The following is a 15,794-nucleotide window of genomic DNA, read 5'->3' on the forward strand; positions in this document are numbered from 1 at the left end:
GGAGGGAGAGGGAGAGAGAGAGACAGAGAGAGAGAGAGAGAGAGAGAGAGAGAGAGAGAGAGAGAGAGAGAGAGAGAGAGAGAGAGAGGGGGAGAGAGAGAGAGGGAGGGAGGGAGGGAGGGAGGGAGGGCGGGCGGGAGCAGGGAGAAGGCTGGCCAGTCCACTGGTCCCAGGCTACTTTTGTTTACGTTATGCATTTTATGCCCCCCCCCACCTTTCCCCCCAACACACACACACACACACACACAACACACACAACACACACACACACATGCATCCTGCATTAAGACAGCTGACACACCTTTCTGTTGAATCTGTTGAATGGCTGTAGGAATGGGTGGGGGATTGGGTGGGGGAATGGGTGGGGGATTGGGTGGGCGTTGTTGCAGACTTCGCTGGGTAAATTGATGTGCTATGGTCTTGAATAGCAACACTCAACACCAGCACTGCTAATTGTTTGAAGAAAATAGCAGATGATTAGCATTTATATTACACATCTCTCCACCCAGGCAACTCTCTACCTCCTCCCAGGCACCTCTCTCTACCTCCTGCCAGGCACCTCTCTCTACCTCCTCCCAGGCACCTCTCTCTACCTCCTCCCAGGTACCTCTCTCTACCTCCTCCCAGGCACCTCTCTCTACCTCCTCCCAGGCACCTCTCTCTACCTCCTCCCAGGCACCTCTCTCTACCTCCCCCGAGGCACCTCTCTCTACCTCCTCCCAGGCACGTCTCTCTACCTCCTCCCAGGCACCTCTCTCTACCTCCTCCCAGATATGTCATTGTAATGTGGTCGTTCTCATATTTGTCCTATTTTACACATGTCAAATGTGTTTTTTGCGTATCCCGATTCCCCAGGAGAGGTTGGTCACAGCCAGGGTCACTATTATCAACGGAGAGTGGGGTCAGAGCCAGGGTCAGCATTATCAACGTAGAGTGGGGTCAGAGCCAGGGTCACCATTATCAATGGAGAGTGGGGTCAGAACCAGGGTCACCATTATCAACAGAGAGTGGGGTCAAAGCCAGGGTCACCATTATCAACAGAGAGTGGGGTCAAAGCCAGGGTCACCATTATCAATGGAGAGTGGGGTCAAAGCCAGGGTCACCATTATCAATGGAGAGTGGGGCCAGAGCCAGGGTCACCATTATCAACAGAGAGTGGGGTCAAAGCCAGGGTCACCATTATCAATGGAGAGTGGGGTCAGAGCCAGGATCACCATTATCAATGGAGAGTGGGGTCAAAGCCAGGGTCACCATTATCAATGGAGAGTGGGGTCAAAGCCAGGGTCACCATTATCAATGGAGAGTGGGGTCAGAGCCAGGGTCAGCATTATCAACGTAGAGTGGGGTCAGAGACAGGGTCACCATTATCAATGGAGAGTGGGGTCAAAGCCAGGGTCACCATTATCAATGGCGAGTGGGGTCAGAGCCAGGGTCAGCATTATCAACGTATAGTGGGGTCAGAGACAGGGTCACCATTATCAACGGAGAGTGGGGTCAAAGCCAGGGTCATCATTATCAATGGAGAGTGGGGTCACAGCCAGGGTCACCATTATCAACAGAGTGGGAGCAATGCAGGTGTAGAAGCACGGTGGCTAGGAAAAACTCCCTAGAAAGGCCAAAACCTAGGAAGAAACCTAGAGAGGAACCAGGCTATGAGGGGTGGCCAGTCCTCTTCTGGCTGTGCCGGGTGGAGATTATAACAGAACATGGCCAAGATGTTCAAATGTTCATAAATGACCAGCATGGTCGTATAATAATAAGGCAGAACAGTTGAAACTGGAGCAGCAGCACGTAATTACAATTTAGCAAATTAACACTGGAGTGATGTGCAGATGATAACAACAAAAAATAACAATGAAAACAATATGGGAGTGAGGTAGTTAGTTGGATTTATTATTACTATTTACAGATGATGTTTAAGCTGCTCAGATAGATGATGTTTAAAGTTAGTGAGGGAGATATAAGTCTCCAACTTCAGCGATTTTTGCAATTCGTTCCAGTCATTGGCAGCAGAGAACTGGAAGGAAAGGCGGTCAAAGAGGTGTTGGCTTTAGGGATGACCAGTGAGATATACCTGCTTGAGTGCGTGCTATGGGTGGGTGTAATGGGTCTAATGGTGACCAGTGAGCTGAGACAAGGCGGAGCTTTACCTAGCAAAGACTTATAGATGACCTGAAGCCAGTGGGTCTGGTGAAGAATATGTAGTGAGGGCCAGCCAACGACAGCATACAGGTCGCAGTGGTGGGTAGTGGGGACTTTGGTGACAAAACGGATTGCACTGTGATAGACTGCATCCAGTTTGCTGAGTTGAGTGTTGGAGCCTATTTTGTAAATGACATCGCCGAAGTCAAACAGAAATTACAACCTGCTCTGTTCAACCTCACTATACACTACTACTACCACTACAACATGCTCTGTTCAACCTCACTATACACTACTACTACCACTACAACCTGCTCTGTTCAACCTCACTATAGACTACCACTACAACCTGTTCTGTTCAACCTCACTATAGACTACCACTACAACCTGCTCTGTTCAACCTCACTATAGACTACCACTACAACCTGTTCTGTTCAACCTCACTATAGACTACCACTACAACCTGCTCTGTTCAACCTCACTATAGACCACTACAACCTGCTCTGTTCAACCTCACTATAGACCACTACAACCTGCTCTGTTCAACCTCACTATAGACCACTACAACCTGCTCTGTTCAACCTCACTATAGACTACCACTACAACCTGCTCTGTTCAACCTCACTATAGACTACCACTATAACCTGCTCTGTTCAACCTCACTATAGACTACCACTATAACCTGCTCTGTTCAACCTCACTATAGACTACCACTATAACCTGCTCTGTTCAACCTCACTATAGACTACCACTACAACCTGTTCTGTTCAACCTCACTATAGACTACCACTACAACCTGCTCTGTTCAACCTCACTATAGACCACTACAACCTGCTCTGTTCAACCTCACTATAGACCACTACAACCTGCTCTGTTCAACCTCACTATAGACTACCACTACAACCTGCTCTGTTCAACCTCACTATAGACTACCACTATAACCTGCTCTGTTCAACCTCACTATAGACTACCACTATAACCTGCTCTGTTCTACCTCACTATAGACCACTACAACCTGCTCTGTTCTACCTCACTATAGACCACTACAACCTGCTCTGTTCAACCTCACTATAGACCACTACAACCTGCTCTGTTCAACCTCACTATAGACTACCACTACAACCTGCTCTGTTCAACCTCACTATAGACTACCACTACAACCTGTTCTGTTCAACCTCACTATAGACTACCACTACAACCTGCTCTGTTCAACCTCACTATAGACCACTACAACCTGCTCTGTTCAACCTCACTATAGACTACCACTACAACCTGTTCTGTTCAACCTCACTATAGACTACCACTACAACCTGTCCTACTACAGGAACCCTAACCCCATGTAGCTACTACAGGACCCTAACCCCATGTAGCTACTACAGGAACCCTAACCCCATGTAGCTACTACAGGACCCTAACCCCATGTAGCTACTACAGGACCCTAACCCCATGTAGCTACTACAGGACCCTAACCCCATGTAGCTACTACAGGAACCCTAACCCCATGTAGCTACTACAGGAACCCTAACCCCATGTAGCTACTACAGGACCCTAACCCCATGTAGCTACTACAGGAACCCTAACCCCATGTAGCTACTACAGGAACCCTAACCCCATGTAGCTACTACAGGAACCCTAACCCCATGTAGCTACTACAGGACCCTAACCCCATGTAGCTACTACAGGACCCTAACCCCATGTAGCTACTACAGGAACCCTAACCCCATGTAGCTACTACAGGACCCTAACCCCATGTAGCTACTACAGGACCCTAACCCCATGTAGCTACTACAGGACCCTAACCCCATGTAGCTACTACAGGAACCCTAACCCCATGTAGCTACTACAGGACCCTAACCCCATGTAGCTACTACAGGACCCTAACCCCATGTAGCTACTACAGGACCCTAACCCCATGTAGCTACTACAGGAACCCTAACCCCATGTAGCTACTACAGGACCCTAACCCCATGTAGCTACTACAGGACCCTAACCCCATGTAGCTACTACAGGACCCTAACCCCATGTAGCTACTACAGGACCCTAACCCCATGTAGCTACTACAGGACCCTAACCCCATGTAGCTACTACAGGACCCTAACCCCATGTAGCTACTACAGGACCCTAACCCCATGTAGCTACTACAGGACCCCTACAGCTTTCCTTTGATGTCAGTGTATTTATTTCTCCAGGATAGTCCATTCAGTAACACGTTGCCTCTGTTTTCCAGGGGGGGGAGGTCCTTTAATAACTAGCTGTCTAATATATTCAGACTGTTGTTTTGTTACCTCTTATTGGTGCGCAGTGAGAACCAGTATTTAGCTGATCTTTCTGGGGGGGGGGGTGTAGTCTTCACAAATGTGTTGAAAGTAGAAAATAGAACAGACCAATCGTTGATGTTCTTTTGTCTATTGAAACTTCAATCGATTTTGTATCATTGCTAGATAGAGTATGCCGTTAGCTTCTCTCTCGATCTCTCTCTGGATATCTTTCTCTGTACTGCTCTCTCTCTCTCTCTCTCTCTCTCTCTCCCTCTCTCTCAATTCAATTTAAGGGCTTTATTCTCTCTGCCTGTCTCTCTGTTTCTCTCTCTATTTCTCGCTCTCTCTTTGTCTCTCTTTTTCTTTCTCTCTTCTCTCTCTCTCTCTCTTCCTCTCTCTCTCTCCTCCTCTCTCTCCTCCTTTCTATCACTCTCTCTTTCTTTATCTTTCTTTTTCTCTCTCTCTGTCTCTCTCTATCTCTCTCTGGCCCTTTGTGTGCAGAGCTCAGCAACAGCTGAATTCACAGCTCTGCAGCTTGAAGCTTTAGAGAAGTCTTTGTCTTTGTGAAACAATAGCAAGCGATTCATATCTTTATTCTTTAGATTTTCAAACCATCGATAGTCATTTCTCATCTCCCTTTGTAAAGAGCAGTTCTAATGGAGTCTTGATGTGTTCAACCTTTTCAACCCTTTCCTCAGTCCTTATGGTTCCCCATGGCATATTCCCTCCATTGGCTTAGAGTAGAAAGTCAAGTTATTTTCATAAATGTCTTTTAGATCAATAACACAATTCTCTATCAAAGGTCTTGATTGTGATGTATGAGTTACCAACTCTATGAGTTTCTATGGGCTAATATGAGTTACCAACTCTATGAGTTTCTATGGGCTAATATGAGTTACCAACTCTATGAGTTTCTATGGGCTAATATGAGTTACCAACTCTATGAGTTTCTATGGGCTAATATGAGTTACCAACTCTATGAGTTTCTATGTGCTAATATGAGTTACCAACTCTACGAGTTTCTATGGGCTAATATGAGTTACCAACTCTACGAGTTTCTATGGGCTAATATGAGTTACCAACTCTATGAGTTTCTATGGGCTAATATGAGTTACCAACTCTATGAGTTTCTATGGGCTAATATGAGTTACCAACTCTATGAGTTTCTATGGGCTAATATGAGTTACCAACTCTATGAGTTTCTATGGGCTAATATGAGTTACCAACTCTATGAGTTTCTATGGGCTAATATGACATTGGAGAATTACCCTTTTCTTGGTTCTGGAGTTTCAGGGTTAGAAACCTGCCAATGTTTTTTTACAAATCCTCTAATACCAAATTGAATTAAATCCTGTTTATAGGTGGAAGTCAAAGCCACGTGCCTCTGACTGACTATACCAGATCTCCTTATAGTACGGTGGCAGAGAAATGAAGGGACTACGACCCAAATGGCACCCTATTCCCTATGTAGTGCACTACTTTTGACCCATGCCCATAGGGCTCTGTATAGGGAATAGGGTGCCATTTTGGGATGAAGACTCTGACAGCTGATATCAAATATACATATTCAATAGGTCTCGGAGGGAACATGGCCAGATCAAATACAGCTGCCTGAACTGCAGTTAAAAAGCACAATACTGTTTTTCCTATTCTTTTTGCATGATCTATATTCACAGTCAGAGATAGTTTTGTTCTCTCTCTTCCTGTCTAAATCCCCGTAGAGGACAACCCCCCCAAAAAACAAGGAGCAGCAGCGTTGTTGTGTTATTTGACCGGTGAAGACCTGCAGGACACAGAGATGACATAACATCTTATGTATGATCCACATGGCACCCTATTCCCTACACAGGACAGTAGTAGTGGTTATATGGCCTGCTGCTCCAGTGAAAGGGAGCCTTGTCTCTCCCATGGTGCACCTCACAGCATACCAGCCAATTCAGAATGAACAGGAACAGAATATGCAAAAGAGACGTGATGGCTGCAGGGTCAATGTGGCCGGGTCAAGCAGCCCTTTGAAACCAACCAGCCCATTGAAACCAACCAGCCCATTGAAACCACCAACCAGCCCATTGAAACCAACCAGCCCATTTAAACCACCAACCAGCCCATTGAAACCAACCAGCCCATTGAAACCACCAACCAGCCCATTGAACCCACCAACCAGCCCATTGAAACCAACCAGCCCATTGAACCCACCAAGCCCATTGAAACCAACCAGCCCATTGAAACCACCAACCAGCCCATTGAAACCAACCAGCCCATTGAAACCAACCAGCCCATTGAAACCACCAACCAGCCCATTGAAACCAACCAGCCCATTGAAACCACCAACCAGCCCATTGAAACCAACCAGCCCATTGAAACCACCAACCAGCCCATTGAAACCACCAACCAGCCCATTGAAACCAACCAGCCCATTGAAACCACCAACCAGCCCATTGAAACCAACCAGCCCATTGAAACCACCCAGCCCATTGAAACCAACCAGCCCATTGAAACCAACCAGCCCATTGAAACCAACCAGCCCATTGAAACCAACCAGCCCATTGAAACCAACCAGCCCATTGAAACCAACCAGCCCATTGAAACCAACCAGCCCATTGAAACCAACCAGCCCATTGAAACCAACTAGCCCATTGAAACCAACCAGCCCATTGAAACCAACTAGCCCTTTGGAAATAAAACATTACAGACTCACAGAACGTCTCTTCAAACTTCAGAATGTGTGTGTGTGTGTGTGTGTGTGTGTGTGTGTGTGTGTGTGTGTGTGTGTGCTTGTGTGTGTGTGTGTGTGTGCTTGTGTGTGTGTGCTTGTGTGTGTGTGTGTGTGTGTGTGTGTGTGTGTGTGTGTGTGTGTGTGTGTGTGTGTGTGTGTGTGTGTGTGTGTGTGTGTGTGTGTGTGTGTGTGTGTGAATGGTGGTAGTTGTGGAGGTCCTGGTATTGAGGTTCCTTGGTCATTAATCACTGCCATCTTTTCAGCTGTCAGACTACAAAAGGTGACCCCTAAAACTCAACAAAGATACCCTCTGTAAAGACTTTGTTAAAGAAGGAAGGGCCTGATAGAATCCAGCATAGATTCACGCTCTGTCCAGCTGCTCCGAGACTAATACACTATTCAGAGACTGTCTCTGTGTTTCTCTGCCAAAAACAACAAGGCAGTATGAAGGGAACATCTAAGGCAGTATGAAGGGAACATCTAAGGCTGTGTGAAGGGAACATCTAAGGCTGTACGAAGGGAACATCTAAGGCTGTACGAAGGGAACATCTAAGGCTGTATGAAGGGAACATCTAAGGCTGTATGAAGGGAACATCTAAGGCTGTATGAAGGGAACATCTAAGGCAATATGAAGGGAACATCTAAGGCAGTATGAAGGGAACATCTAAGGCAGTATGAAGGGAACATCTAAGGCAGTATGAAGGGAACATCTAATGCTGTACGAAGGGAAAATCTAAGGCTGTATGAAGGGAACATCTAAGGCAGTACGAAGGGAACATCTAAGGCTGTATGAAGGGAACATCTAAGGCAGTATGAAGGGAACATCTATGCACCTTCGCTTGACTTGAATCAATCAATCTGCATTATTCCCTAGTAGTGCACTACTTTAGACCAGGGCCCTATTCCCTATGTAGTGCACTACTTTAGACCAGGGCTCTATTCCCTATGTAGTGTACTCCATCTGACCAGGGCCCTATTCCCTATGTAGTGCACTCCATCTGACCAGGGCCCTATTCCCTATGTAGTGCACTCCATCTGACCAGGGCCCTATTCCATATGTAGTGCACTACATCTGACCAGGGCTCTATTCCTTATGTAGTGCACTACTTTAGACCAGGGCCCTATTCCCTATGTAGTGCACTACTTTAGACCATGGCCCTATTCCTTATGTAGTGCACTACATCTGACCGGGGCCCATAGTAGTGCACTGTATAGGGTACCATTTGGGACACAGTCACACTTTATAATGTACCTATGTGACACACTTGATCTGGACAGAGGGACCTCGGCCTCTAGTCATGAAACGAATGTTACCACCTTAAGGAAGAATCAGGTTGGGAAATGTTCCCACCTTAAGGTAGAATCAGGCTGGGGAATGTTCCCACCTTAAGGAAGAATCAGGCTGGGAAATGTTCCCACCTTAAGGAAGAATCAGGTTGGGAAATGTTCCCACCTCAAGGAAGAATCAGGCTGGGAAATGGTCCCACCTTAAGGAAGAATCAGGCTGGGAAATGTTCCCACCTCAAGGAAGAATCAGGTTGGGAAATGGTCCCACCTTAAGGAAGAATCAGGCTGGGAAATGGTTCCACCTCAAGGAAGAATCAGGCTGGGAAATGGTCCCACCTTAAGGAAGAATCAGGCTGGGAAATGGTCACACCTCAAGGAAGAATCAGGCTGGGAAATGGTCCCACCTTAAGGAAGAATCAGGTTGGGAAATGGTCCCACCTTAAGGAAGAATCAGGTTGGGAAATGTTCCAACCTTAAGTAAGCCTTAGGGAAAACAAAACAATGACCTAGCTGCTAATCAACTTCAGAAATCCACATTGACATTCCTTAAGCCCCTTCAATAGCTCCGTCTCCCAGTCCCACACCAAATCTGCATCCCAAATGGCACCCTACTCCCTATACAGTGCACTTCTTTTGACCAGAGCCCTATGTATCCTGGTCAAAAGTATAGGAAATAGGGTGCCATTTGGGAAGCAACCCATGTGATAGCCTGCCAAGGGTGGAGTGCTTCTTGCCATGCAGAGATTATTCTGAGTCTGGACCTTAGAGATGGGCTGAGGTTCTGCTAGTGATGTTTTTGAGTCTGGACCATAGAGATGGGCTGAGGTTCTGCTAGTGATGTTTTAGAGTCTGGACCTTAGAGATGGGCTGAGGTTCTGCTAGTGATGTTTTTGAGTCTGGACCTTAGAGATGGGTTGAGGTTCTGCTTTTACGTTTCAGCTGATTCACATTGTCTTGATTTCACACAGACATACCTGATATGATTGACTTTACTCAGAATAGATGAAGGACTGAAGTCAATCATGTTGCTTCACAGCAAGACCTTAATTATTCACATACAGTGTAGCTAGCTACTCAAGTGAGGTAGAACAACAAGGGGGAAAAAAGGTTTTCTCCTGTGATATCAAACTATATCAACACGATGCTGATCCATCATATCAAACTATATCAAACGGATCCTTCTGTGGCTGTGTGATAAGGGATATTAAAGGAATTAAATACGTTTTATAATTCTAAATATAAATCGGTTAAAGGTTTTTAATCATTGTAAGTTTAGTCTCCAGATTATGAACGAGTCTGATTTTATCCACCTTTACCCGGGCGATATCTCTCCATTGGTTTGTTGAGTATCAGGTGACGATTCACACCTGGTAAACAGGACAATCCTGCCTCTGAGAGCCCCTGGAGCCAAGGCAGTTCTATTGGCCACATAAACATTTATATGTGTGTGTGAGGGAGGGGGGGGGGGGGGGGTCTAGGATCGTGAACTTTATGGGAGAAGCAAGTTGTGTTGTTGCCGTATTTTGTCAAAATAGATCCTGCTAGTGGTTCATGCTGTTCTATGCTTTGGTGTTCAGTGTTTAGAGAAGAGAAATGGAAACACTGCAATGCATGCGAATACTGGTAGTTATCCATTCATATCAATAGTAGCAGTTATCCATTCATATCAATACTGGCAGTTATCCATTCATATCAATACTAGCAGTTATCCATTCATATCAATACTAGCAGTTATCCATTCATATCAATAGTAGCAGTTATCCATTCATATCAATACTGGCAGTTATCCATTCATATCAATACTAGCAGTTATCCATTCATATCAATACTGGCAGTTATCCCTTCATATCAATAGTAGCAGTTATCCATTCATATCAATACTAGCAGTTATCCATTCATATCAATAGTAGCAGTTATCCATTCATATCAATAGTAGCAGTTATCCATTCATATCAATAGTAGCAGTTATCCCTTCATATCAATAGTAGCAGTTATCCATTCATATCAATACTGGCAGTTATCCATTTATATCAATACTGGCAGTTATCCATGCATATCAATACTAGCAGTTATCCATGCATATCAATACTAGCAGTTATCCCTTCATATCAATAGTAGCAGTTATCCATTCATATCAATACTAGCGGTTATCCCTTCATATCAATAGTAGCAGTTATCCATTCATATCAATACTGGCAGTTATCCATTCATATCAATAGTAGCAGTTATCCATTCATATCAATACTGGCAGTTATCCCTTCATATCAATAGTAGCAGTTATCCATTCATATCAATACTGGCAGTTATCCATTCATATCAATACTAGCAGTTATCCCTTCATATCAATAGTAGCAGTTATCCATTCATATCAATACTGGCAGTTATCCATTCATATCAATACTAGCAGTTATCCATTCATATCAATACTGGCAGTTATCCCTTCATATCAATAGTAGCAGTTATCCCTTCATATCAATAGTAGCAGTTATCCATTCATATCAATACTGGCAGTTATCCCTTCATATCAATAGTAGCAGTTATCCATTCATATCAATACTAGCAGTTATCCATTTATATCAATAGTAGCAGTTATCCATTCATATCAATAGTAGCAGTTATCCATTCATATCAATAGTAGCAGTTATCCATTCATATCAATAGTAGCAGTTATCCCTTCATATCAATAGTAGCAGTTATCCATTCATATCAATACTGGCAGTTATCCATTTATATCAATACTGGCAGTTATCCATGCATATCAATACTAGCAGTTATCCCTTCATATCAATAGTAGCAGTTATCCATTCATATCAATACTAGCGGTTATCCCTTCATATCAATAGTAGCAGTTATCCATTCATATCAATACTGGCAGTTATCCATTCATATCAATAGTAGCAGTTATCCATTCATATCAATACTGGCAGTTATCCCTTCATATCAATAGTAGCAGTTATCCATTCATATCAATACTGGCAGTTATCCATTCATATCAATACTAGCAGTTATCCCTTCATATCAATAGTAGCAGTTATCCATTCATATCAATACTGGCAGTTATCCATTCATATCAATAGTAGCAGTTATCCATTCATATCAATACTGGCAGTTATCCATTCATATCAATAGTAGCAGTTATCCATTCATATCAATACTGGCAGTTATCCATTCATATTAATAGTAGCATTCTCCATTTCCATGGAAGAGAACAACACAGTATTAAAAGGTTTAGACGTGGTAATTCTTGGAGATTGGCTCCTGGACGGCTGCCGTTTCATCACCTCTTAACCAACCATGCTATTTAAAAAAACAAATGTGTTGTTCGTAACTTGTTTTGTTGTACATGATGTTGCCGCTACCGTCTCTGATGACCGGACAGAGCTTCTGGACATCAGAACTGGGCTTATTGTTATTTACTTTAATTATTTGTTTTTCTTATCTCTTATTTTTTATGTATTTTTTGTATTTCTTTAAAACGGCAGCTGTTGGTTTGTAAGTTAGCATCTGCAGCTGTTGGTTTGTAAGTTAGCATCTGCAGCTGTTGGTTTGTAAGTTAGCATCTGCAGCTGTTGGTTTGTAAGTTAGCATCTGCAGCTGTTGGTTTGTAAGTTAGCATCTGCAGCTGTTGGTTTGTAAGTTAGCATCTGCAGCTGTTGGTTTGTAAGTTAGCATCTGCAGCTGTTGGTTTGTAAGTTAGCATCTGCAGCTGTTGGTTTGTAAGTTAGCATCTGCAGCTGTTGGTTTGTAAGTTAGCATCTGCAGCTGTTGGTTTGTAAGTTAGCATCTGCAGCTGTTGGTTTGTAAGTTAGCATCTGCAGCTGTTGGTTTGTAAGTTAGCATCTGCAGCTGTTGGTTTGTAAGTTAGCATCTGCAGCTGTTGGTTTGTAAGTTAGCATCTGCAGCTGTTGGTTTGTAAGTTAGCATCTGCAGCTGTTGGTTTGTAAGTTAGCATCTGCAGCTGTTGGTTTGTAAGTTAGCATCTGCAGCTGTTGGTTTGTAAGTTAGCATCTGCAGCTGTTGGTTTGTAAGTTAGCATCTGCAGCTGTTGTATTCGCTGACCAATTCAGTTTTTAAACTTTTTAAACAGTTGTGTGTGTTTTCTTGAGGTTTTTGTATTTGTTGGTAATAATATTTATATTCTGAGTGTGGGTTTGCATAGTGTGTGTGTGTGTGTGTGTGTGTGTGTGTGTGTGTGTGTGTGTGTGTGTGTGTGTGTGTGTGTGTGTGTGTGTGTGTGTGTGTGTGTGTAGTGTGTGTGTATAATTCGTTTTTTTTTACCGACATAAAAGCGTAACCTTACTTTAATGCAGGCAAATGCAGGCAATTTATATTTCATCCTTGAAGTGTGTTGTTCATACTCTCCGTGTCCCAATGGCACCCTATTCCCTATAGGGCTCTATGGGCTCAGGTCAAAAGTAGTGTACCCTTTTCCCTACAGGGCTCTATGGGCTCAGGTCAAAAGTAGTGTACCCTATTCACTATAGGGCTCTAATGGCTCAGGTCAAAAGTAGTGTACCCTATTCCCTATAGGGCTCTAGTCAAAAGTAGTGTACCCTATTCCCTATAGGGCTCTAGTCAAAAGTAGTGTACCCTATTCCCTATAGGGCTCTAGTCAAAAGTAGTGTACCCTATTCCCTACAGGGCTCTAGTCAAAAGTAGTGTACCCTATTCCCTATAGGGCTCCATGGGCTCAGGTCAAAAGTAGTGTACCCTATTCCCTATTGCGCTCTATGGGCTCTAGTCAAAAGTAGTGTACTCTATTCCCTATTGCGCTCTATGGGCTCAGGTCAAAAGTAGTGTACCCTATTCCCTATTGCGCTCTATGGGCTCTAGTCAAAAGTAGTGTACTCTATTCCCTATAGGGCTCTATGGGCTCAGGTCAAAAGTAGTGTACCCTATTCCCTATAGGGCTCTATGGGCTCAGGTCAAAAGTAGTGTACCCTATTCCCTATAGGGCTCTATGGGCTCAGGTCAAAAGTAGTGTACCCTATTCCCTATAGGGCTCTAAGGGCTCAGGTCAAAAGTAGTGTACCCTATTCCCTATAGGGCTCTATGGGCTCAGGTCAAAAGTAGTGTACCCTATTCCCTACAGGGCTCTAGTCAAAAGTAGTGTACCCTATTCCCTATTGCTCTCTATGGGCTCAGGTCAAAAGTAGTGTACCCTATTCCCTATAGGGCTCTAGTCAAAAGTAGTGTACCCTATTCCCTACAGGGCTCTAGTCAAAAGTAGTGTACCCTATTCCCTACAGGGCTCTAGTCAAAAGTAGTGTACCCTATTCCCTATTGCGCTCTATGGGCTCAGGTCAAAAGTAGTGTACCCTATTCCCTATAGGGCTCTATGGGCTCAGGTCAAAAGTAGTGTACCCTATTCCCTATAGGGCTCTATGGGCTCAGGTCAAAAGTAGTGTACCCTATTCCCTATAGGGCTCTATGGGCTCAGGTCAAAAGTAGTGTACCCTATTCCCTATAGGGCTCTATGGGCTCAGGTCAAAAGTAGTGTACCCTATTCCCTATAGGGCTCTATGGGCTCAGGTCAAAAGTAGTGTACTCTATTCCCTATAGGGCTCTATGGGCTCAGGTCAAAAGTAGTGTACCCTATTCCCTATAGGGCTCTATGGGATTATATATATAATATATTATTATATAAGAAATATAGTCCCATTTGGGATGCAACCTATTTTAATGTTAATAACTATGGTAATTTGGTTCTGCTCTCGCAGCAGCACATTAACGAGAGCTATAAGACGCTGCTGTTATCTCCCCTAAACTGTGTGACCTTTGACTGTGCTGCGCCCCATTCAGATGGCTGTAATTACCCTTTGACCCCCTGTGCCTTCCCCTATGACATCGACCTACACGGAACACAAATATAAACACAACATGTAACAATTTCATTGATTTTACTGAGTTTATACTTCATATAAAGGAAATCAGCCAACTGAAATAAATTCATTAGGTCCTAATCTATGGATTTCACATGACCTGGGAATACAGATATGCATCTGTTGGTTATAGATACCTTAAAAAAAAAATGATCAGGATCTCGTCACGGTATTTTTGTGCATTCAAATTGCCAATCGATAAAATGCAATTACGCTCATTGTCCGTAGCTTGTGTTTGCCCCATACGATAACCCCACCGCCACCATGGGGCACTCTGCTCACACGACTCATTACACATGGTCTGCGGTTGTGAGGCCGGTTGGCCGTACTGCCAAATTCTCTAAAACAAAGTTGGAGGTGGCTTATGGTAGATAAATAAACATGACATTCTCTGGCAACAGCTCTGAAGGACATTCCTGCAGTCAGCATGCCAATTGCAGGCTCCCTCAACTTGAGACATCTGTGGCATTGTGTTGTATGACAAAGCTGCACACTTTATTGTCCTCAGCACAAGATGCACCTGTGTGATGATTCTTGATATGCCACACCTGTCAGGTGGTTTATCTTGGCTTTAGCTTTTGTGTGCGTATGGAACATTTCTAGGATGTTTTTATTTCTGCTCATGAATCATGGCACCAACACTTTACATGTTGCGTTTATATTTTTGTTCAGGGTACATTGGAGCAGGTTATCTAGTCTAGACTAGAGGTATATTTAGCAAGACAGGGTTTCTACAGACCGAAACAAATTGAATTCTCACCCCTATTGTCCTCACTCGGTGTGAGGACCGGTGTTTCAAACATGCTTAATCAAAGGCACAAACAAACTCCAACCAACAAAACAAACAGTCCCTTTCCACTCACCTCACCTGTGTTTCTCTTCCTCTGTTTCAGAGTTACTGTGACTGACTTGGCTGTGTTACTGTTGATGTGTAAAGAGAGACCAAAGTAGCATCCACCATGGAAGTGAAGGAACGCAGACCGTACCGCTCGCTGACGGCTCGGAGGGACACAGAGCGGCGTTACACCAGCTCCTCAGCGGACAGCGAGGATGGAGGAAAGGTCAACCCTAAAGGTTACAGCTCCAGTGAGACTCTGAAGGCTTTTGATCAGGAGTCCAGGATGGCCGCCTACGGCAGCCGGGTCAAAGACATGGTTCACCACGAGGCAGACGAGTTCTGTAGGCCAGGTGAGGAGCAGACCGTGTATTCATTCATTCAGGGAAAACATTAAAATAAAATGAACAACATTGGGAATGAATAGAACAGTACTCGGTAGACCTACTGATATTCAGAAGGTTCCTTGTCCTGCAGCAGGGAGAGAGAGAGGGAGAGAATAGAGAGAGAGAGTATCATTTCGGCAACAATCATCAATATTTCCTCACACAACTGAGTTGAAAAGAGCCCTGGGATGTTAGTCTAAACTCTTCTGAAAAGGAGCCAAATTAACAGGTTTAATTCCCAACCTCCTAACACAGGGATGGCAGACTGGCCTAGTGGTTAGAGTGTAG

At 44.1% G+C, this 15,794-nt stretch overlaps 1 protein-coding gene across 1 annotated transcript in view; it reads left to right on the forward strand.

The window, feature by feature from the left end:
• tenm4 (teneurin transmembrane protein 4) overlaps positions 1-15,794 on the forward strand; it is a 598,174-nt gene that overhangs the window by 120,454 nt on the left and 461,926 nt on the right. The window contains 1 exon segment of the mRNA XM_031791303.1: positions 15,179-15,473. Coding sequence (XP_031647163.1) covers positions 15,245-15,473 — 229 coding nt within the window. The 5' untranslated portion in view covers positions 15,179-15,244.

The sequence above is a fragment of the Oncorhynchus kisutch genome, linkage group LG15, assembly GCF_002021735.2.
Source record: "Oncorhynchus kisutch isolate 150728-3 linkage group LG15, Okis_V2, whole genome shotgun sequence".
Lineage (NCBI taxonomy): Eukaryota > Metazoa > Chordata > Actinopteri > Salmoniformes > Salmonidae > Oncorhynchus > Oncorhynchus kisutch.